The 21,734-nt window shown below is 43.0% G+C and overlaps 1 protein-coding gene across 1 annotated transcript in view; it reads left to right on the top strand.

Annotated features, from left to right (window-relative positions):
- The window catches only part of PLB1 (phospholipase B1), a 141,572-nt gene extending 120,421 nt beyond the window's left edge, over window positions 1–21,151 (top strand). Inside the window, 7 exon segments of the mRNA XM_063125398.1 lie at window positions 3,325–3,419; window positions 5,493–5,574; window positions 7,162–7,266; window positions 9,911–10,006; window positions 15,455–15,529; window positions 20,841–20,933; window positions 20,936–21,151. Of these exon segments, the coding sequence (XP_062981468.1) occupies window positions 3,325–3,419; window positions 5,493–5,574; window positions 7,162–7,266; window positions 9,911–10,006; window positions 15,455–15,529; window positions 20,841–20,933; window positions 20,936–21,070 (681 nt within the window). The 3' untranslated portion in view covers window positions 21,071–21,151.
- The last annotated feature ends 583 nt before the right edge of the window (window positions 21,152–21,734 follow it).

Here is a 21,734-nt window from a genome sequence, read left to right as displayed (position 1 = left end):
CCATGATCATGTTTCATTCAAGCCCTTCTTTCAGATAGCTGGCACTGGTACAGTCATACTTGAAGGGTAATCCAGTGACCTTGAAAACGAATGACCAGGAAAATGGTGGGATTCTAATATGGAAAAAAAGTTACAGCGCATGATAATGGTTTCTTCATCTTGGAAAACATGGAGCTGATCTCTAAAGCCGTCTGTAGCAGGAAGAACTTCTGCCTCAAACAGCAGATGGCAGCATGATTTCTATAGTTTCCAACCATCCTGGTACTTTATTTGTTGATGATTTATGGATATTTGTACAGCAGTTGAGGAAAGGATAGAACAGACAAATGGAGCATGGAATTTGCCCAACTTCCATGAAGTCACAGCTGCTCTGCAACACTGACTTAAGTCTGCTACACCTCTCCTGGGTGAGATGGACTCCAAGAGTTGCAGGTTTAATTTTCAACCTAGGGGTGGGGTAACTGATACCACTGCTGAGTGCACTCTTGTACAGAGTTCTCTGTCATTTGGGATAGACGCTTATAGGACTGCCCTCTTAGTAACCTAAGCTATCCAGTCTTAGAGAGGTATCTCAAATTTATTTGCAAAGAGCAAGGATCAGGCATGATGTTGAATAGATGACAAATACTCATAGGGACAATCCCCATTGTTAACCCTGTGGAATCAGGGGAAAGGGTTGATATGGAGAGGTGAAGCCTGCATCAGGTATGTCCATGTGGGGCTTTAGCACATATGTAGGGGTAAAGCTTTGACACTTGGAACATGGCATGTCCAACATATGGACAAAGGAGTGAATAGGGAGATTGGTACCTTCCAACAACCCCATAAAGTGGAAGTAAAAGGTGAGGGCTGGGGAGAGATTTCCAATCTTTGCCCAATAGTCAAGAACTATGGGGAGGGAATTCCAGCCTGTGTGCATGCAGAAGCCTTATAAGTCGATATGCAATGGGAAAACTAGGTCATTGTGCCAGATACATTGGATTTTTACAGGATAGGCATTTTATTTCAGAACTTTCTCCACACGTGGAGGCAAGGAAAAAGGGGACAGGACTTGAAGCTTAGGACAACAGGAATTCTTTAGTATTAGGGGTAGTAGAGTTCCCATCCAAGTTTGACACAAGCAATCCTTGTCTCAGACATCACTTCTACATGTCCATACAACTACATTTCTAAAACTTCCCATTAGTTCAATTTCTTGCTTTTGCCATGTGTGTTTCGTGGCCCAGTTAAATTTATATTTTGCTTTAATGGAAATCGGACGTTTATGCAGCCACAAAAAAATATCATGCTTTTAGTCGGTATCCATACAAAGGACAGCCTCTAACGACTCATAGATCTCTGCCACTCTGAGGCAATTTGGACATAACGGTGGCCACTCATGGCTTCACGGTGACTGACATCAGAAATGTTCAGCCGGGCAGCTGTTTATGGGGGCAAAAAGAGATGTGGTTACCAGTTCTGCCATAAGATTGACACATGTATTTGTGGTCATCAAGGGATCACATTAAAAAGTGATTGTGTGAGTACTAAGTGTATGCGTGTGTGTGTGTGTGTGTGTGGCTTTAAAAAATTCCCTTGGCTACTGTACAATTCCCAAATGGCCTCCTTCTGGGTTGTAGGTCCTGGGAAGGATGTTTCCTCTCAGCAAAGTGCACATGTCTTGCCACTAGCACTATTGGCCCCTATTACCACTCGGTAGAAGTGAGAATGGCTTTGTGGGATTTTCCACACACCCACAAGGTAACGTGTGCAAAATGCACAAGCAAACCTGCCAATAATCTTAATCAGCCGCATTGGTTGTGGTGATAAAGAGCCCTGCTTGGAGTGTCTTGAGTAGCCAACCATAGCTCAGTAGGAGGCAGGGAGGCTGGCTAAGGCTTTAGTCAATTTCTCCAAAAGTTCTGCACACAGCCAACAGTTCAAATGGAGAAACCAGCTGTAGTTTCCTTTCTTCCTGCAAAAGCTAGATTTACACCTTGTGTCAAATCATTATGATCCCATCATTGTAACACTATATCCCTCTTGTGCATTTATACCTCGTAGGACACACAACGACATTTGTTGAGGTATTTTGGATAATGTGGAATAAAAAGCAGGAAATAACACTATGAGAGCAGTATACGGAATGTGTAATTTGCCCCAACAGCACTTCAATACCACTATAAAGCAGTAGTGTGGATCTAGCTCAGGTAGCGCTTGCCTTCTTCTTTCCAAGCACACACTAGGCAGCAGCCCAGAAAGAATACGGCTGACTTGTTTGAGTGTCACCACACGGGGAGAAATCGTGTCCTTCATTACTTCCTCTTTCTTCCCAGAGAGGAAAGAGGAAGAAGAAAACATGCAATAAAATGCTCATCTGATGATGCCTCTACTTTGGTTAGTGCTTATCAGAAGCAATCTTGTGGCTGTTCACCAGTGTGCGTTAATGGTGCAGTCATTGCCAGCTTCAGGTTTTGGGGAGTCTCTGAGCAAGGCATGCTGAATAGGCTCCCCTCCCTGAGGGAGTCTACCTTCTCACCAGCATTGTCCACCAGCTGCTCCTCTTCATCCTCACCGTTGCTAGTACCACTGGCTTGCTTGCATCTATACAAACCCCACTGTCTGGACCAGAGAGGGGGAGCAGGTGAACAGCCAAGTTACAATGGTGAAGAGGAAGAGCGGATCTAGGGGGCTTTTCTCAATGCCCCCCCCCCTGCTGTTCTGTGGGCCCTGGGCAGGTGCCCAGCCATGCTAATCCCCAACCCTGGCCCTTAAGCCTGTGCATCTTTATTCAGAAGTAATGGGGCTTTAGGATTGCAGCTAAGTAGCAATATGACAAATCTGCTAAGCTAGCTGTGAAACAACTACAAAGGAAAGGGTGTTTGGCCTACTGAGTTCTGAAAGTGCAAATATTCTGGGACTCTGCCTGAAAATCGCAGGTGTGTAAGAACTCAAGAACCGTCACACCAGTAATTCTGTTTGGGACTCTTGGTCTAGCTATGAAAAGCTATAGATAAAAGTCTCTTAGAAAGGGTTTTGTTCTAGGGGCTTCTTACAAAGCTAAATATCTTCCTTTGGAGATTAATGGTTACTGAACAAAAAGAGCATTACATCTAGCAAGACATGCATTCTAGCTGGCTTAATTTGACTGATAATGCAATATTATATAACACCAGCAAAGTACATTGGTTTATTGCCACTGCTAGCCTGTCTACGTTTCCCTGCCTATTTATTGCATAAAGACTGAGTGCTCTCAGTGCTGATCTGTGCATAAACTCTTTGCATTGTTATTCAACTGCCCTGTGCTTTGTGCATCAATATACCTGGTTACTGTAATTCCTGCAGCTCCCTCGGGCCTTTGTCAACATGGTGGAGATAATGGAACTCACTGGACTGCATCAGATAGAAAGGGAAGCATCCGGATGTGTTCTTTCAGGGGCGTAAGTGAGCGAACCACACAGCAATCTGTACTGAATGCTATTTTTAGGGTCAATCTATATTTTCGTTATTCATAAAGCAACCGCAAAGGGCCTACAAAACCTGTGCCCTGTCAGATGTTATTAGACCTGGGAGCTGGGAGCCAGCAGATGCTCTAATTATAATGAGGATATTGGGTTCAGTTTTTCCTTTACTCACATGGGAGCAGCCTTCATTGATTTCCATTAGAGTTGCAGCCATTTAAGAGAGAGTAGCTTTGGGTTCCTTGTTTTCTGTCTGCTATTATTAACAAAGCAGAGTGCCAATCCACAAAATCAGAAGGATGCTGGATCTCTTGAGTTAGCTAATTTGGGAAACCTAGGTCCTAGGGTCCTGGCGAAGGCTCTAGGTCCTGGAATCCTACCTAAGAGATCCTCCAAAATCCAAAGTTATAGCCATCTTTGGAAGGGCTTGCCTGGGATTTGAACCCACGGCCTCTTACACCCTAAATTAGAATCATACCACTAGACTAGCCTTGCCCAACCTGGTGCTTTCCAGATGGCTGTAATAAAGAGTTTACCGTATCTGAGGCGTTACTAGTTTGGCCGGGACTTCAAGTGATTTTCCATATGGAGTGGAGGAATGTTTCCTTCCTGGCATCTACAGCAATTGCCTGTTAGACGGTGTTGTTATATGATGTCTTACTGATGAAGCTATTTGTGAATCACATGAAAATATACTATATACCTGTTTAGCACTGAAGATACCTATTTAACTTTGGAATCTGTTTAATACTGAAGATACCCATTTGACTTTGAAATCTGTTTAATGTTTCATTAACACTGAAGACATCTAGTTAACCTTGAAATCTGTTCAATGTTTCATATATATTTTACTCAGCTGTTTCAGCTTTGTAGTAAAAATTGTATTACTTTTTCTCACTATCACAGTGATGATAGTGTGCGTGTGTGTATATATATATGAAAATTGTAATTTAAGAATTGATACATATTAATAAGGATTGTGTACCCCTTATTTATATCAGTAGTTGTGTGCCTTGGCACTATCTGTTTAATTTGGGAGCTGTAGTCCAACACACCTAGAGGGCACCAGGTTGGAGAAGGCTGCCCAAAACCAACAAGCCGGACAAAAATCCCATCAGGCAGCAGTAGGATTAGAAGCTAGGAGTGCAATCCTATGCATGCTTAGTTGAGGAGTGCTAGACGGGGAAAGTTGGAAGGAGTAAGACTAATGTATAGGATTGTGCCCTAAGCCTCCTATTCACGGTCTAGCTCCTGCCTATCTCTCCTCTCTCATCTCACACTATTGCCCTGCTCTTGCTCTCCGCTCCTCTGATGCCATGCTTCTCGCCTGCCCAAGGACCTCCTTGGGCAGGCGAGAAGCATGCCCAAGGAAGCATGCCTTACTCGGCTTCGTCCTTTTTCTTCTGCTGCCCCTTACGCCTGGAACGCTCTTCCAGAAGACTTGAGAACTACCAACTCAATCACAGCTTTTAAAACTCAGCTAAAAACTTTTCTTTTCCCTATAGCTTTTAAATATTGAGTTTGTTCTGACTCTATACTGTTAGCCTCACCCTACCCGGTGCCTGTTTACACTTCCCTGTGCCTGTTTGCATTCTCTTTCCCTCCTTACTGTTTACTACAACTTTATTAGATTGTAAGCCTATGCGGCAGGGTCTTGCTATTTACTGTGTAATCTGTACAGCACCATGTACATTGATGGTGCTATATAAATAAATAATAATAATAATAATAACTTCAGCTACTGACACCCAATAAAGCCCCAGTTCCATGTAGCTCCGTGCCAGCTGGAAACCACAGAGAACAATACAGTGCCTTAGGCCTAAGAACGTTCTTCTGATGAGTCTATTATTATGGCCATGGAAACAACCAGAGACCTGGCTTTAAAAAAGAGCACGCCAAGGTATCGGCCCATGATAACACAATTATCACATAAGCATAGGAACTGAATTGGGAGGAACATAGATCATCATCTAGTATTTTGTGTTTTTTTCTACACTATTTAGAATCAAACCATCTTGGGTTAGTGTTGATTTTGGCATTACTCTCTTTCAGAAGCCTTTGTCCATGTGTTCTAAAGCCTCAGGAAAAGTCTCCTGAACTGCAAGAAATTAAAAGAATTAACAGAGATTATCAGGTAACGTAAGCATTTTCTTATCTATTGATTTCAAGTTCACTGCACGCCCTTCTATAGAAGTCAATCATCATCATCATTATCCGACAATGGATCTCTATGTAGCCAAAATGTCGTATCCACGTACAAGCAAGGCTTGCAGAAATACAAAATAACTTTAGGGTATTGGGGGGGGGTGGGGAAGCCTCTAAGGGGGAGGAAACCCAAACAGTCTAATGAGGACTGAGCATGGCCAATAACCAAGGAATGCTGACTGACTATTGGCGGGGTAGGGAACAGGATGGAAAACTGGGATGGAACGGAATGGAGTATCCTGGAAAAGGGCAGGGCTGGTGGGCTGGCACCCTGAATAGAAGCACTGAGCACTGCTGCATTTTGTTGCAGGTTCCACTTGTATGCCTTAATTTGTTCGTATGCATCAGACTAAGAGTACCTAAGTCAGATTTCTTGTTTCTGCTGGTGTTGGTAGCTGCTTTAGGGTTCTGGCTGTTTCTGATTAGAAACCCAGACTGAATTCACAGCCCCACTGAAATCGGGGCCACCAGCCTCCACTGGTTGATGGGTCATCTCTTCTCACACATAAATCCATTCTTGTGTTTCACAGCATACCTGAAGATTCATGGCCATTTTTAATCACTATTTCTTTTTCTTCATCATTCTTCATTTACTTGTATTTTGTGTTTAATGGTCATGTGTGCCCCCACTATTGGATGTGACTTCTTCCCACTGGACAACCTCTTCTTGTTGTTGCTGGTGCCCCAGTTATCAGGGAAGCTCAAAAGCAACCTCCCTTCCTATTTTTAGGAGACTAGAGCATTCCTTCCTGGAAGGCATTCTACACACTCAAGGTAGCTCAAGAAAATTGCTACCAAGCAGAACTGAAATTGTTTCATAGCTTGTTAACTTATTTTTATTGATTGTTTTACTCACCGAGTGTGCTATGTATGTACATAGCACACCGAATGTACATTGATGGTGCTATATAAATAAATAATAATAATAATGCTATGGTTTTGCATTTTTATCTTGGTTTAGTGATCTCATTGTCAACTGCTTTGGGAGCCTTGCTGGGAAACGATATAAAACCTTGAGAAATAATTCTGATGATGATAAGAAGAATAAATTTGGTTTATAAGCTTGCCATATGAATTTTAAGGATCTCAGGAGATAGCATTTTCTTCTTGCAACAGCCCTATTTTGGAGCAAGCCTTGCCATGCTCTTTTTCACCTCTTCCTACAGCTTTCCCCTGCTGATGTCACTCTCACTGGCCGTGTTCAGAAGACACCTTAAACCACGGCTTTAACCACAGTGGTTAAGCTAGAAAGCCAGGCCATGTTCAGAAGACACCTTAAACCATGGCTTTAACCAAGGTGAATAAGGCTTTCTGGCCTTAAAGCCATGGTTTAAAGTGTCTTCTGTACACAGCTCGGCTTTCTGGCTTAACCACCCTAGTTAAAGCCGTGGTTTAAGGTGCCTTCTCAATGGGGCCATAGTGTAGTCCATCTGGTCTGAGTTAGTACTCGTACACTGAAGAGAGGCCCCACATCAGCACTGATTCTTGTTATCTGGTACTTCACATTCCCAAACAGGATAAAAGTGCAAGGTTGGTCAACAGCAGTCGCTATGCCGAGCGGGAGGATTTTGCCATTGTTGTGCAGCCATTTTTCCGAAATACCATCATGCCACTAGACAGCGTGAGTCACTGTTTGTTACCTGCAGCATTCAAATCAGTGTGCCAGGATTTGCTTGAGCTGGCAAGAGATGCGGGCCCAGCTGAGGATTACAGCATCTTTCTCACCATGTGCACTGCCTACCCTATGAAAGGGATATTGCAAAACAGACAGACAGGCAGGTGGATAGAATAACCAGTTCCCCCTGCAATCCGACTCTTTGCTTTGTCCCTGGAGTCAGTGGGAGCCAAAGCTGCTGATGGAATTACAGGCTCCAGAAACGCCATCCTGCCACGACTGGCAAGTGGCTTGACGCACCCTATGGCGGTAGGTAAGGGCATCCTGAGAGGGGTTATGGGGCGGTGAGCATTCGCAGGCACCGTTGAGGCGAGGGGTAACACCTCAGGCTCCCTGTTTTGAGCCTAGCGGCCTGGCAGGAGAGAGAAGGGTTACCTCTGAGGCTGACCCTCCTCTCTCACGCAGAGCCTAAGCGGCCTGTGCTGGAGCGACACCGGAAGGTCTCCCTACCCCATAAGGGGAAGCCTGTGGGATGGCGAAGTCCCAGGCGCCAACCCACAGGTGGCAAATGGCTCGCCCAAATGAGGAACAGGCCTGTCAAGAGGCCTGATTAACGATGCCCTCTTAGGATAGGAATTTCCCACCTCCTGCAGATCTCTTATATGGCCCAGTTTATAAAATGTGGCCCAGTTTAAATCCAATACTTGGTGTCGTCTCTTTATTTCTTGCCTCCACTCACCGCAACATATATGAATATATAGAAGAAATGACAGAATACATAGAAGAACTGACAGTAGAACCTAGCCTCATGGACCAATATCAAAAGGGCATTTGACACTCAAATATAATGAATGTACATACATGTCACACTGCTGTGTCTGGTTATAAGAACAAATCAGGTATTATTATTATTATTATTATTTATTTATTTATTTATTTATTTATTTATTTATATAGCACCATCAATGTACATGGTGCTGTACAGAGTAAAACAGTAAATAGCAAGACCCTGCCGCATAGGCTTACATTCTACCCAGAAATGTAAGAAGCTGAAACAAAGGGAACTAAAAAAAAGATAAAGGACACCAATTAATCCTCCAACATTTCAAGACAGACAAGGACTTCAAAGGCCTTAGGCATTTGCACCAGGCCCACTGAAATGATAGGAGGGTACTGCTTCAGACACATATGTCCAGGTGCATAAACATCTGAAGAAACTTTCTGAAATTCTAGTATCTACATTGTCTCAGTGTACCAATTTATTAGGGCCCCAAAGTTACGTTATCAGATAAAACAACAAATAGTCCTATAGCACCTTAAAGACTAACAGATTTATTACAGCTTAAGCTTTTGTGGACTAGAATCTGCTTCATCAGATAGTGTGTAAGACTATTTATACAGTTCCTCGGAAAAAACTGGTTTAGTTGCTGCTGAAGAAGAGTTTCTTGCCTTGAAAGGCATTAGGACCTAATCAGTTCCTTGCATATTTTAAATTGCTCCATCTTTTCATTTCTGAACAGTGCCTTCTTTCCAATCCTTCTCTGGATAAAATACATGCTACTTGTTAATACATAGTTTGCAGCTGGCTCAGTGCTTTTTTTTCTCCCTCAAAAATAAATGAGGGTTGCTGATCTGGATTGGGACTCTGGCATAGGGAGGCAGGGGGCTTTAATCCTTTGCCTCCTGCTGTGGTCCCAATCCGGAACCCCCTCCCCACATGCCTGCAATTATCATGGGTGGGGAAACCCATTGAAGGAGCTTCTTTTCCTATTCAAATTGCAGGTGCGAAGGGGCTGATCCAGATCATGACCACAGTGGGGAGGAAAGGATTAACACACGAACACACACACACACACACACACACACACACACACGTCCCAATCCAGATTGGGTCCAGTTTTGAGTAAGAAAAAGCACTGATGTAGTTGCATGCTACAAATTAAAAGTAATGAGTAGTTTGGCCCTTGGTAATGAATTTCTATATATGGATTTGTTTAGAGTATTAATCCTTGTGACTTCTCTTTCCAACAAAGCACTAAAATTGTTTGATAATTATTCAGATTTTAAGTAAGAGGTTCCTCACTCTGTGTAAACCACAGTGCTATGTGCACTACATATGTAGGCTTTCCTCTTTGCAGGAAAGGATAATCCCCTTGACAATTTAGCAAGTTGGATAATCAGCAGCACATCGGAGTCACTGTGTCCTCCTTTGATTGCCAGATTGGGACATCAGTGTATTCAAAAAATCTGAGATGATATGTTGAATTGATATCCTTGATTGCTGCTTTATATGAGCAATAAAAATAGCCATTTGTCGTAAGTATCAATTGGAAAAGACTGTGGCTTATACCACCCTCACAATTTAACAGCATTTAAAGCTGAAAAAATAATGCATCATCAACCCTACTGATCTTTGACTACGATGTTTACATACTATGTAAAAAGCCTGTACCTAACTGATGGTTGCTGCAGAAGTTAATTTCGTACAGAATAATAATGTCACTAGTCTTGGGAGACAGGATTTGACTGGCAATTGGCTCAGCACCAGGAGACAAGGAGCCAAAAAAATACATGAGAAAAACCAGAGCTTTGCTAATGAGGGATAAAAAATTTCTGAAGCTTAGTAATTGTATTTTGTGTTTAATCACAGGATGGGAAACCAGACCTGAGTTTCTTTGCTGTGGATTGCTTTCATTTCTCAGAGAGAGGCCATGCCGAGATGGCCATGGCACTCTGGAATAATATGGTAAGAGAAAGGCTACCTGGTAGCCACACCTTCTGACTAGAAACCCTGAACTGTAAGCTTATATGTGGGGAATGGCTGTGGTTAGTTCATGATGATAGAATATACTCCGCACATTTGTGGAGGTACTTATGCGTTATAATTGAAAATGAGGTTCTTATTTTCCCCTAGTTGACCCGAGGCTATTAAAAAAAGTTCAGTACATTTGAAAGTTGAGCCAGACTTCCTCTTAAACAAAGTTTTTTCCCATTCTATAGGCCTCTATTAACCGAATCTCCAAAAGGTGACTTGAATAACAACAACAACAATAACAACAACAACCCTAGTCTGAGGTCTGATATTTGGCTCACATGAAGCTCAACATATATAATGTGTGACAGCAACAAGGACCAACTTCCTATATAATTTGTTGCAAGCCAAATTATATAGGAAGAGAGAGTGGCTTCTCCCCTACCAACCTGCCTGGTGACTGAGGTCTGAGGGCCTGCTCCTGGTGGTTCCACATAGACCCATCCTCTGATTGGAGTCCACCATGAGAAGAGCCTTCAGCATGGTAGCCCCCCTCCTATGGAATTCCCTGCCTCTGGAGGTCAGGCAGACGCCAACTTTGTATTCCTTTCAGCGCCTCCCGAAAACATCATTGTTCCAGGAAGCCTTCCTTTGAGGACCAGCCATGGTTTACTTTGCATTTTGCTTTCTTGCTTTTTTTCTTTTTTTATACTATTTTAATGTGTGTTTATTCCATTTTTATTTTATTTTATCTTGTACACCGCTCTGAAATTTTGAATGGGGAGCGGTATATAAATATTGTAAATAAATAAATTGGTTATTTGCGGTGGTTATTTTGACCGAATAACCAACCATGGTGTAAAAAAGTCCTAACAGATGACTGTTTAACCCACTGTTGGTTTTCATGTCATCCAAACCCAGTCCAATATCGATGGTGTGACTCTCCAGGAAACTTCATTCCAGCTGGGCTGAGGAAAGGTTTAGATTTGCATGGGGGGGAAATGGCTAAATAAATGGCCTCCTTAACTAGCACTTGGCTCATCAGCTAACTTATGAATCACCAAAACAGAGGACAAAAGAGGGCACCGATTTGCATAAGATTTACATAAGTTAATTTTATGTATGGATGCAAATTTAGAAATAATTATAATTTAAATAGAAATACAACAAGTCTCACCAAAGTGGAAGACTGTAACCAGGTGACCTGTGTGCCTTGCTCACTCTGCTGCTGATGGTCACCTCAAGGCCCAGCTCTTCTTTCTGATGGTTCTTTATCTTTAAACCAAACTTGGATTGGAAAGCCGTTCAAAACAGAGGGCACCTTCAAAATAGAGGACTGCCCTCTGTAAAAGAGGGCACATGGCCACCCCTATGAGCATCAGCCGATCTAATTGCTGACCAAAGTGTTAGGGAATGCGTCCCTCATTTGTCCCTTCTGTCCCCTGAGATCTGGTGAGGAGGCCTTGTTTCAGTTGCCATCACCCTATTAGGACAACTGGAGCACAGACTTAGGTGTTCTGCATTGTAGCCCCATCCCAAGGGAAATGCATTAAATCCAGTCATTGATTGGTTTTCAGAAGCCATCTCTTTTCCAGCAGGCCTTTGAATAGAGCAAGTGATGACATTTTGCCTAATGCAGTTATTAGGAGACCGTGACTACGAAACCTTCGGAAGTGAACATTTGATGAGTTGTGTTTACTTGCATGTTTTTTAAACTTTTTTTTTTTAAAAAAAACATACATTGTAAGCTGCCTTCATTTATGTTTGAAAGGCAGCATGCCATATTATAAGAAAATAAACAAATAACAGCACAATCCTATACATATCTACTCAGAAGTCCCATTGAATTCAGTGAGACTTCAACAAGAGTGTTTAAGATTGCAGCCAAAATACGTTGGTAGTGAACAAAGGCATTGCTAAGTACTTAAGAGATTTGGGCACAGGCCTATAGGCCGCCCCTGAGAACAATTTGGTATGTCAACATTTTTTCAGAAGCATTCATATCTGAAGGGTGGGGGTTGAGGAGTACAAAACAAATATTTTTAAAATGCAAGAAGTCATGATCAGTCTGTAAAAATAATCAGAGGTCATATTATTTGCTTTTTAAGGAAGTAATGCTATCAGAAACTGAGCATATTTTCCAACCAAATCTGAGAATAACAAAACCATAGTCATATTTCCTGGGTTTAGAATTGCCTTGCAGTTAGCAAGCTTATGCAGTTCTGTTCTTCCATCAGATTTCTCTCTTTTGGAGTTTTTGTTTTTATCTTTCTTAGTAGTGATTCAAACAGCACTTTCCTAGACAAGTGGGGGAATTTCTTCTTGCTGAAGTAAAGGAATAAAAGCAGAGGGAGTTTTTCTTTATTTTCTGCCCCCCTCTCCCAAGGTTTTTCTGGGTCAGGCAATGTTGGAGTCTCTAGTGGAATTCTCGCCATCGCCCTGCCAGCAAAGGCTGCAGAGGGAGTGTGCCAAATCAGCGCATTCTCAGCTGCTCTAGCCAGGCATTTTTTCTGGCCTTCCCAGGAGTTTTTCAAGCTGTTCTGTTCTCTATCAATGTATCACATCATCCCTTCTGGGACGTTTGTGCATGCAGAAGTCCTCTGAGCCAAAAACACAGGGTGCATGACAGTCTGTCCTGTTTGGTAACGTTCAAAATAAAGATGAGAATTAGCATGATCCAGGGGAATCAGGATAAAAAAGCTGCCTTATATTGAGAGCGTCATCAAATGGGGGTGGGTGGGTCGCAGTTCCCTACTGTCGCTTCTCTGCCCCCGCTCATGTCCCACATTACTTCCACTTTCTTCCCAGAGAAGAAAGAGGAAGTAAACAAAGACTATATGGCCCATTCAGGGGGGGATTTTTATTGCACTGCTTTTCCTGCACGCAGCAGGAAACAGTGGCACATTCCATTTCCCCCAAAAAAAGTCAGATTAAAAGGGGTCCATTTTGTGATGTAAAAAAGGCAAGAAGGAGCGGGAGGCGTGCGGCATTATCTAAAGGACAAAAAACAAACAAACCCGTGAGTGGGCAGTAGCAAGCATGCAATAAAACGCTCATCTGATGAACCCCTGAGTCCTCTAGGGATTGAATCTGGGACGTCTTCTTACTGCTCTGGAGCTTAAAGCCCTCCTCAGAAGCTTAAAGCCCTGCTCACTGAAGAAATCATAGAGTAGTCCTGGGCTAGTGGCTGTGCCTCAACTTGTGACTGTCATCTGTATAATGGGAATGACAGACTAAGGAGGATTCCACACGTCATACTGAGGGCGCCCCCAGTGCGCCCCCAAAGCGATCGTGTAGCTTGCCTGTTCTAAGAGACGAGGAAGAGGCGTCCTTGCTGCCGCCGACGCCACCCACCTACTTCCTCGCCGGCCGGGTCAGAGAGCTCGGCCGAAGAAGCAGGTCCACCCCGCCTTCTTCCGCCGAGCTCTCCGACCCGGCCGGCAAGGAGGTAGGTGGGTGGCGGCGGCGGCGGCAAGGACGCCTCTTCCTCGTCTCTTCCAGGCAAGCTACACGATCGCTTTGGGTGCGCACTGGGGACGCATGGAAGCGCCCTCAGTACGACGTGTGGAATCCCCCTAAGCTGAGAGTGAGAAAGATAAAGCTAAGAAAATGTGTAATTCAATTGTCTTAGGCCTCAACTCTGTAATAGTAAAATAGGGATAAGGTAACAACTCGTTTCTCATAAGTATGGCATGATGATGCAAAACTTGAAGACTGGCAAACATTTGAAATCAAGAGTGTGTGTTTTAAACAACAACAAGAAGTACCTTGGGGTGCTTCCAAACAGAGGCCTCCTAGGTTCTACCATTCAAAAGGCATTATGCATCTGTTCTGTCTTTTCCATTTTAACATATATTTTAAGCAGTCAGAAAACACTGGAGTGTGACAAAGGGAAGACATCATTGCTTGAACCCCTTGTAAAAGTCTGGGCTTGAGGCTGGGCATTTGCAGGAAGTACCATATATATACCACACCACAATGTATAATTCTGTAACAGCCCTTGCATACTATGCTTGTTTATTCATTTATGTCAATATTTATTATCCCACTCTTCAATTTAAAAAAATTCCATCAAAATATATATATACACACACACCGACAAATTAAAATTAACAAGAATAAAGCAACCTAACCAGATATAATTGAGGTGGGGATATTTGCTTGGTTGAAGTGGGGACACATTCCCTGTTCTAAATTGATCTCCGTCCTCAGTCTAAATTGCAGCCAAACAAAGTAAAATAGGGGCTTGCTTATGCATCACACAAGGTTTGAAAGGATAAAGTAACATGAAGGAGGAGGAGGAGGAGGGAGGTTCTCATAGCATCACAGCCCCATCCAAGCTAAGATCTAGCCTATCAGGCTTTAATCAGTGCTGGCTTCAAGTTGTTGAGGGCCCTTCGGCAAGGCATCTCAATGGGTGCTCTCTTGTTCATGAGTCCTTGGCAGGAGCCCAATCTTGCCTACACTTGTTCCTGGCTCTGGCCCTAATAGAAGTGTGCCAGAATTCTTATCCCTTTAAGAGGCAGAAGCAATTAAGCGAATGGTCTCCAAACAGAGTAGCAGGGTGTGAAAATGAGAGCTACCGCCAGAGTGGGCTACAGGCAACTTGACTGTGGTCCTTGCTAGACATGTTCCCCACGTGCCTGGAGTACTCTTGGCAGGACCCTGGTTGCTCTCTTTCGGGGGTTCCTCTCAGGCAGCTAGAACTGCATCCTAATAAGGGCTGACAAAAATGGCAGCACCGCCAGCTGGCATGGTTAATTTAATTCCTCCTTTACATTGCACCCCTGTTTTAGGGAAGGGGCTGTCCTCCAACCCTCATAGCTTACACACAGGCCAAGTGTGATGCTGACTGAGTGTCTGGATAGGAGCCAGCTCATTTCTGTATTTCTGGCTAGCTCTGGGAAGTTAGTACTAACCCTGCATTCCTATGCATGTTTACTTGGAAGTAAATCCAGTTGAAATGAGGATCAGGTTGCACCCGTCTAACTTCTTCACATCCCTCTCAAGGCCATTAGGCTCCAGCGGTTTATTTCCCTTCCAGTCAAAGAGCAGTTGAGTGTATTCACTGCCTTCTGGCCTTCCAACACACATTTGTTACTTTGCCCAGCTACTTTGCCACTTAACAAGTTCGCTATAGATGCTATCTAATGGGTTGTTATTTGTATGCCTTGAAACTTAAGATGTAGATTCTTTGGCTGCAGACTTTTCTTAGCCTGCTGAGACGTTATTTCTTTATTATATTCTGTATCTGTGAAAGGGATCTAACATTTTCCGAGTATAATTATATAAATGTAGTATATACAATAATACAGTTATAATTGTGGAGTGCTGCAATATAGAGTAGTGACGTGATTTGATAATGTGTTCGGACACGCCCTGTTGCATGGGGATGATAGAATTGAGTTTCAGTGGTAAACCATTTGTTTCTCTTGCTTTCAGCTGGAGCCAGTTGGACATAAGCAGTCATACAATAACTTCACTTTCAAAAGGTTGAAACTCAAGTGTCCAATTTCAGTAAGTAACAAAGCTCTGCAGCAACATCCTAACCCCACGACATACAGAAATATCAGGACATAAGAAGAGCCATGCTGGGCCAGAACAAAGTCCTATGTAGTCCAGTATCCTGTTTCCCACAGTGGTCAACCAGAGGCCTCTGGGAGGCCCTCAAGCAGGATATGAAGGATAGAGCATTCTCCTGCTAGGATTCCTCAGCAATAGGTATTCAGAGACATACTGCTCTGAATATGGTATATAGCTACCATTATTAGTCACCTGTGGTAGCCCTGTCCTCCATGGATTTGTAATAATAATAATAATAATAATAATAATAATAATAATAATAATAATAATATCTCTTACCCACCTCTCCATTTTGATTGAGGCAAGGAACAACAGTAAATATAAAATACATAAAACTGAATTAAGAACATAATATACATTGTTAAAAAAACATCCTAAAAACATCCTAAAATTCCACTGGATAGGCCTGCCAGAAGAGATCAGTCTTTATAGCTTTCTTGAATGCTAATAAACTGTTAAGTTGATGAGTCTCCTCCGGCAGACCATTCCACAGTCTGGGAGCAGCAGAAATGTAACAGTTGTCAGCCTAACTTTGACTGACTGAAGCAGATTCTTCCCGGAGGACCTGAGTGTGTGGGGCAGTTTATACGGGAAAAGGCAATCCTGCAAGTAGCCTGGACCCAAACCATACAGGGCTTTAAAGGTGATAACCAACACTTTATACTTCACCTGAAAACTAATTGGCAGCCAGTGAAGAAATTTTAAAATAAATAGCCAGTGTGGGGGGATCGAGCCAGATCAGGGCCATGGGGTGGGGGTGGGGTAACCCTTTGCCCTACTATGGTCAGAATTCACACAAACACTCTGCACCTGTTATTCGCAATAGTGGGTTCAACTAGATGAGATGCAATGATCAAATCTTCTATTTTATATATAAAATGTTTTTATAAAAAAGACAGGGGTAGAGGGGGGTTGTTGAATTGGAACAATTGCACACTCGATTTTCCCAATGAATAGCCTCCCCATTCCCCCTAAAGACTTACACGTAGCTGTAAGTTTCCTGTAGTGGAGCAAATAGCAATTAGAGTCAGGATAAAAGAGTAGACTGTATGAAAATACTGCAGAAATACGTTTTAATCTGAAGATAAACCTATGGAGTAAATGAAGGAGTTTTGACATGACCTCAGCATCAGAAAAGGGGAATCATTGTGGTATCTACCTTTAGGACAGCAGCGAGGAGACTGGATCATGATGCAACAAGGAAGCTCTCCTGACTTTTGAGGTATTTCATTTGTCAGTCAATTTTAAACATCTTAAACAATGATATCCCTTCACGGGGTTCATGTAGCATGTGAATCATCTGGTTGTCCAAATAAAACTAGAAAGGAAGACGACAAGAGCATATGAAGCGTGGTTCTCTGGGACAGATGCTAGTTCTCAAGAAGGAAAACATAAAAAGAGGAAGGGAAAACAAAACACGGAGGGGGACTCATGGGAGTCAGATGGCCCTTGGAGCTAGCTAAGGAGAGGATTTTGCTTGTGAGCAGCACACAAATCAGGCCTGATAGGTAGAAAAATGGGAGGTTCTCTCACAGTTTGTAAGACAGGTGAAGAGCAACACTCTTGGCCCTCTCAGGATTTTATAAGGTTCTGCATTCTGTTATGCTGACAAAAATGGGTGTATTTAGGACAGCCTTACCCAACCTGGTTCCCTCCAGGTGTTTTGGACTACAGCTCCCAGCATTACCAACCATTGGCTATGTTGGCTGGGGCTGCTGGAAGTTGAAGTCTGAAACATCTAGAGGGCACAAGGTTGGGGAAGGCTGACTTAGGAAAATCTCTTAACCTGAATTTAGTCCCTAAATTATTCCTTTGGGATGGGGGTGGGGGTGGACGCTTCATTTAACCAAAGTTTATTTGAGTTGCAAACTCCCAGTTGGAGGTTTAAAATAAATGTGCTAAAAGCAGTGCTGATCCAGCAGAGGCCAAATGCAAAGGCCTCAAGCGATTAAATAAGTTTACGGCTTATGAAAGTGTTAAAATGGATAATGAATCTTTCTGTTGTACCAAATAGAATATTACTGCAGGGGTGGGTGGTTTGTGGCCCTAGCGCTTCATGTGCCCCTTTCGCCTATGTCTAGGGTGACCATATGACCGCATTTGCCTGGGTTTATGGTGACAAATCCGGGAGGGGGAAGGGAAATCCGGATTTTCCCAAAGAGCAGCTCTAATGGGAATTAATAAAAATGCTTATAACTTTGTCATTTTTTAAGATAAAGACATGAAACTTGGCACGATGGTAGCTCTTAGGAAGGGCTTTAGTCATACCAAATTTGAAACAGATCTGTTCATCCATTGATATTTTAGGAATTTTTTAAAAATTGAGGTTTTAAAATTATTATTTTTTAAAGAAAAAGAGCTGAAAATTGGCACCATGATAGCTTTTAGGTAGAGCTTTAGCCATACCAAATTTGAAACGGATCTGTTCATCCATTGTTTTTTAGGAATTTTTTAAAATTTGAGGATTTAAAAAAAAAAGTGTTATTTTTAAAGATAAAGAGATGAAACTTGGCACCATGATTGCTCTTAACAAGGACTTTAGCTATGCCAAGTTTGAAACAGATCTGTCCATCCATTGTTTTTTTACGATTTTTTTAAAAGTTCAAAGATTTAAAATTATTGTGTTTTAAAACTCTGCTGGAGCCATATCCTTCAAACTCAGGTTGTCAAACCTCCTCTTTGGGGTGTTGCATATTGAGCAGTTTTAGCCCTTGGCATTAAGGAGATCTCCAGTCTTTAGGTAAGAAGTCCTGGGCAAGCAGGGCACCTTTCCTGTTGCAGATTTGGTGTGCAGTCAGGTACCTGGAGCTCAGCAGAGGCAAGGCATCCACAAATCAAAATGTAGGAAAGAAGAGGTCAGTCAAAGATGCCCACAGGGCAAAACAGAATGGGCCAGAGGCCTTTTTCTCAAATTTCCACATCATGGGCGATGAAGGGTCATCTTTAGAGAAAAACTCTCATGACCAACAGTAGGGAGCCAGTCAAGAGAGAGGCTCTCTTCTTTGTGGATGCCCTGTTGCTGCAAATGTTGGAACCTGGCATATCATTGCTTTGCTTCACTACCACTTCCCTTCCACTTCACTTTGTGCATTTGTGAGCTAGGCTCTGACTGCACTGCTGGGATGCAATGCAGAACATTTGAAATGCATACCAGAGAAAAATAGATGGATTTGTGGCTTTGGCTGGCTGGCATATCTCTTAGAGACAGAGTTAGACTGAAGCCACAACTCAGACATGGCTGTAGCTGAACCCTGAGAGGCTGCCGTACCACACAGAGCCTTTTTAAGAGCCTTTTAACTAGTCTCAGAGTCTAGTTTTTGTGCAGGCGGAGGCAGCTGGCAGTGGAGTTTTAAAAAAAACAAGAGCCACCGGATGCAACCAAGCTATAAGCTGTTGCCGTACCCCCAGCCACAGGGTACAAGTGCACAGCCTGGCTGGACCGTTGGGCGACTTTGGCAGAGAGAGGGGGGGTGGGGGATTAATTGAGGCTGGAAATGTTGGCAGGCTGACATAAGGCAGAGAGAGGCTGAAGGCAACCCAGGTGCACCTGTAGCTTGGCCCTGAGGCTGGCTTGCCATGCAGAGTGTTTTAAGAGTGCATCAAAGTTGTGCAAGAGGAGAGGAGGTGAAGACGGCTGGTGGCAGAGGTTTTTAACGTATTGGGCAAAAGGCGGGTGGTGGTGGTGATGATGATGATGATGTAAGAGTCACCAGACATGACCAAGCAATAACCTGCAATAAGCAATATCCAGAGAGAGAGAGAGAGAGAGAGAGAGAGAGAGAGAGAGAGAGAGGCTGGAGGCTTTGGTTTGTCTGCAATGACTTAGAGTGAGAGACAATAGAGGCTGCACAGACAACCCGGAGACATCTATTGTAACTTAGCCCCATGGTGCTGGCATGAAATGCAGTCAGAGTCACATGTTTGTGCAGGAAGTACACAGGTGTTCAAAGTCTGGATGTGCGAAGTGGTGCCAACACACAAGCCTTGAGAAGCTAATGTATACAAGTGAGAAGTGTGAATGGGCAAAGTAGTGTTCACTGCCACAACACCCACCCTAATGTTAGAGTAGAGAAACTTGTGACAATTATACACAAGCTTTTTTAAAAAATTGAAATTAAAAATAGCCAGCCATCCGGCCGGCCAGTAGCAAACTCTGTTAACAACAGCAGCAGCTTGCAATGAGTGAAGATACAGTTAGAAAAGATATTTGAGGGAAGGGGAGAATGTAACACACAGAGTATAGCAAAAGCTTCAAAGTACAGCAAAATCTACAAAAGTAGGAGTGAGTGAAGTTAATTTCAGATACATTGAATCTCTCAGTTGTTCTTTATTTCAGTGATTTTAACATTAAGACATTATGTAGAACAGATTTGTCTTAAATGTGTGCTGTAAAATCAGACATGTGGCCAAGGCTATGTTCGGGTGGGCTGGACACGCCCTTGGTGCTGGACACGCCCCCTTGGGGGGGCGACCATGTTGTCCTCTTTTTGGTTTCCAAAATATGGTCACCCTACCTATGTCAAAAGCCCTGTGAAAGCAATCAGCCTCAGACCTTTGGAAAGAGCAATTTGTCCCTACTATAGCAACCCACTGGGCAAGGAGAGTAAGAGGGAGAAAGAGACTGGGTTCGCATAATCACCACAGCCCACCATGCCTTATTTAAGCCAAAGTGGATTGTGGCATGTACTGGCTGCTCCTTTGAATATTCAAGCTGCAGCAAGCAGACCCCATGGCTTATTGTGTCATGTGAACCCAGCGAGGGTGGCTTATCTGAGGGTTAAACAACTGGGCCACATGTTAATCATGCCAGTAATCCACCCTTACTGGGTTCAGATGACACAGTTGTGGCTTGAATATTCAAAATGGCCAACTTCCAACACCACGGTGGGTGCTTGATCGTGTAAATCTGCCCAACAGAGAGAGAGAGAACTGTGTAGCAATAAGGATGACCAAGGGAATCTAGCCATCAACAGGTGCAGGATCTACACTATTGCTTTAAAATGGTTTATAATGGTATTGACACCTCTTGGGTCCAGGACACACTCCATAAACCATTTTCAAAGTGTTATATCCTGCTTGGTGTAGATCTGGCCAGGGAAAGCAAGTCTCCCACCTCTGTTGTATTGCTTCTATACTTGCGGGGGACAGGTGAGTGGGTGGGTGTTCCCCTCATGCCATTAGGAGTAAATGTAGACTGAACGCATCTTCTTATACCTATTCTGTAAACCATTTCTTTTTGCTGCAGGAACAACCCTTTCTTTTCACATCAAGAAACAGTGAAAAGCAGAGCTCAGGAATTGGGGCAGCGAGCAATGCTTCAAACAATAAGCAGTGCCTTATTGGGCACTGATTGTGGCAATAGCAGCTGGAATTTTGGCAGGATCCCTAATTGTTTGGGTTTTGATGATTCAGAGAGTCAGCAAACAGTCAAGGGCAGGAGACACAGCAACCGAAGAGAAAACGACAGCACTTTAAATTTGCACCTGCACCAAGGAGATCTAACATAACATCTACCTCCAGTGACATGAGAAAAGCAATATGGGAGCTTAGCTACAGCTTTGCACATGCTATTTTTAAATGAAACTTTTCCATCTCAAAGTGGAAGAAGAGACATTGGTCTGTCAGCTGAGCCATCATGGTAACTTAGAACAGAGCAGCATCTAGAAGATGTGATATATAAGGCAACCTTATCTGGAAAATTAAATCAATAACTTTTAAAATGTAACCAGCCTTCTCTGATTTTAAGTACGAATGCTTCCAGACGAGACTATTATGGTGCAATTACCCTGCTTCATTCACAGAGTTTTCTGGGGGTTCCATCTTCCATTTGTAACCCTTCTGTGTTTTTCTGCTACTTCTTCCATCTTTTTTTTTCTTACCACAGAAAATCCGTTAAGGAGGGAAAGACGAAATACTTGCATAATGACTTTTGATCAGTAGTGCTAGGCACCATCGGTCTGGAAGCACTCTGGGATATTTGTTTAGGTAATCAAAATGCCAAGATTCTATACAGTGATTAAAGGGTGCATGCATGTTGCATTCCCCCCAAAAATATTCACAATATCAGGTTGCCCTTTTTATCCTGGACTCTTGAGCAGAATCCTCTGTATATGTTTAAAACCAATATGTATAAGTAGTG

Source organism: Elgaria multicarinata, chromosome 4 (genome assembly GCF_023053635.1).
Source record: "Elgaria multicarinata webbii isolate HBS135686 ecotype San Diego chromosome 4, rElgMul1.1.pri, whole genome shotgun sequence".
Classification (NCBI taxonomy): domain Eukaryota; kingdom Metazoa; phylum Chordata; class Lepidosauria; order Squamata; family Anguidae; genus Elgaria; species Elgaria multicarinata.
The sequence above is the reverse complement of the archived record's forward strand: the minus strand, read 5'-3'. Positions and strand labels throughout refer to the sequence as shown.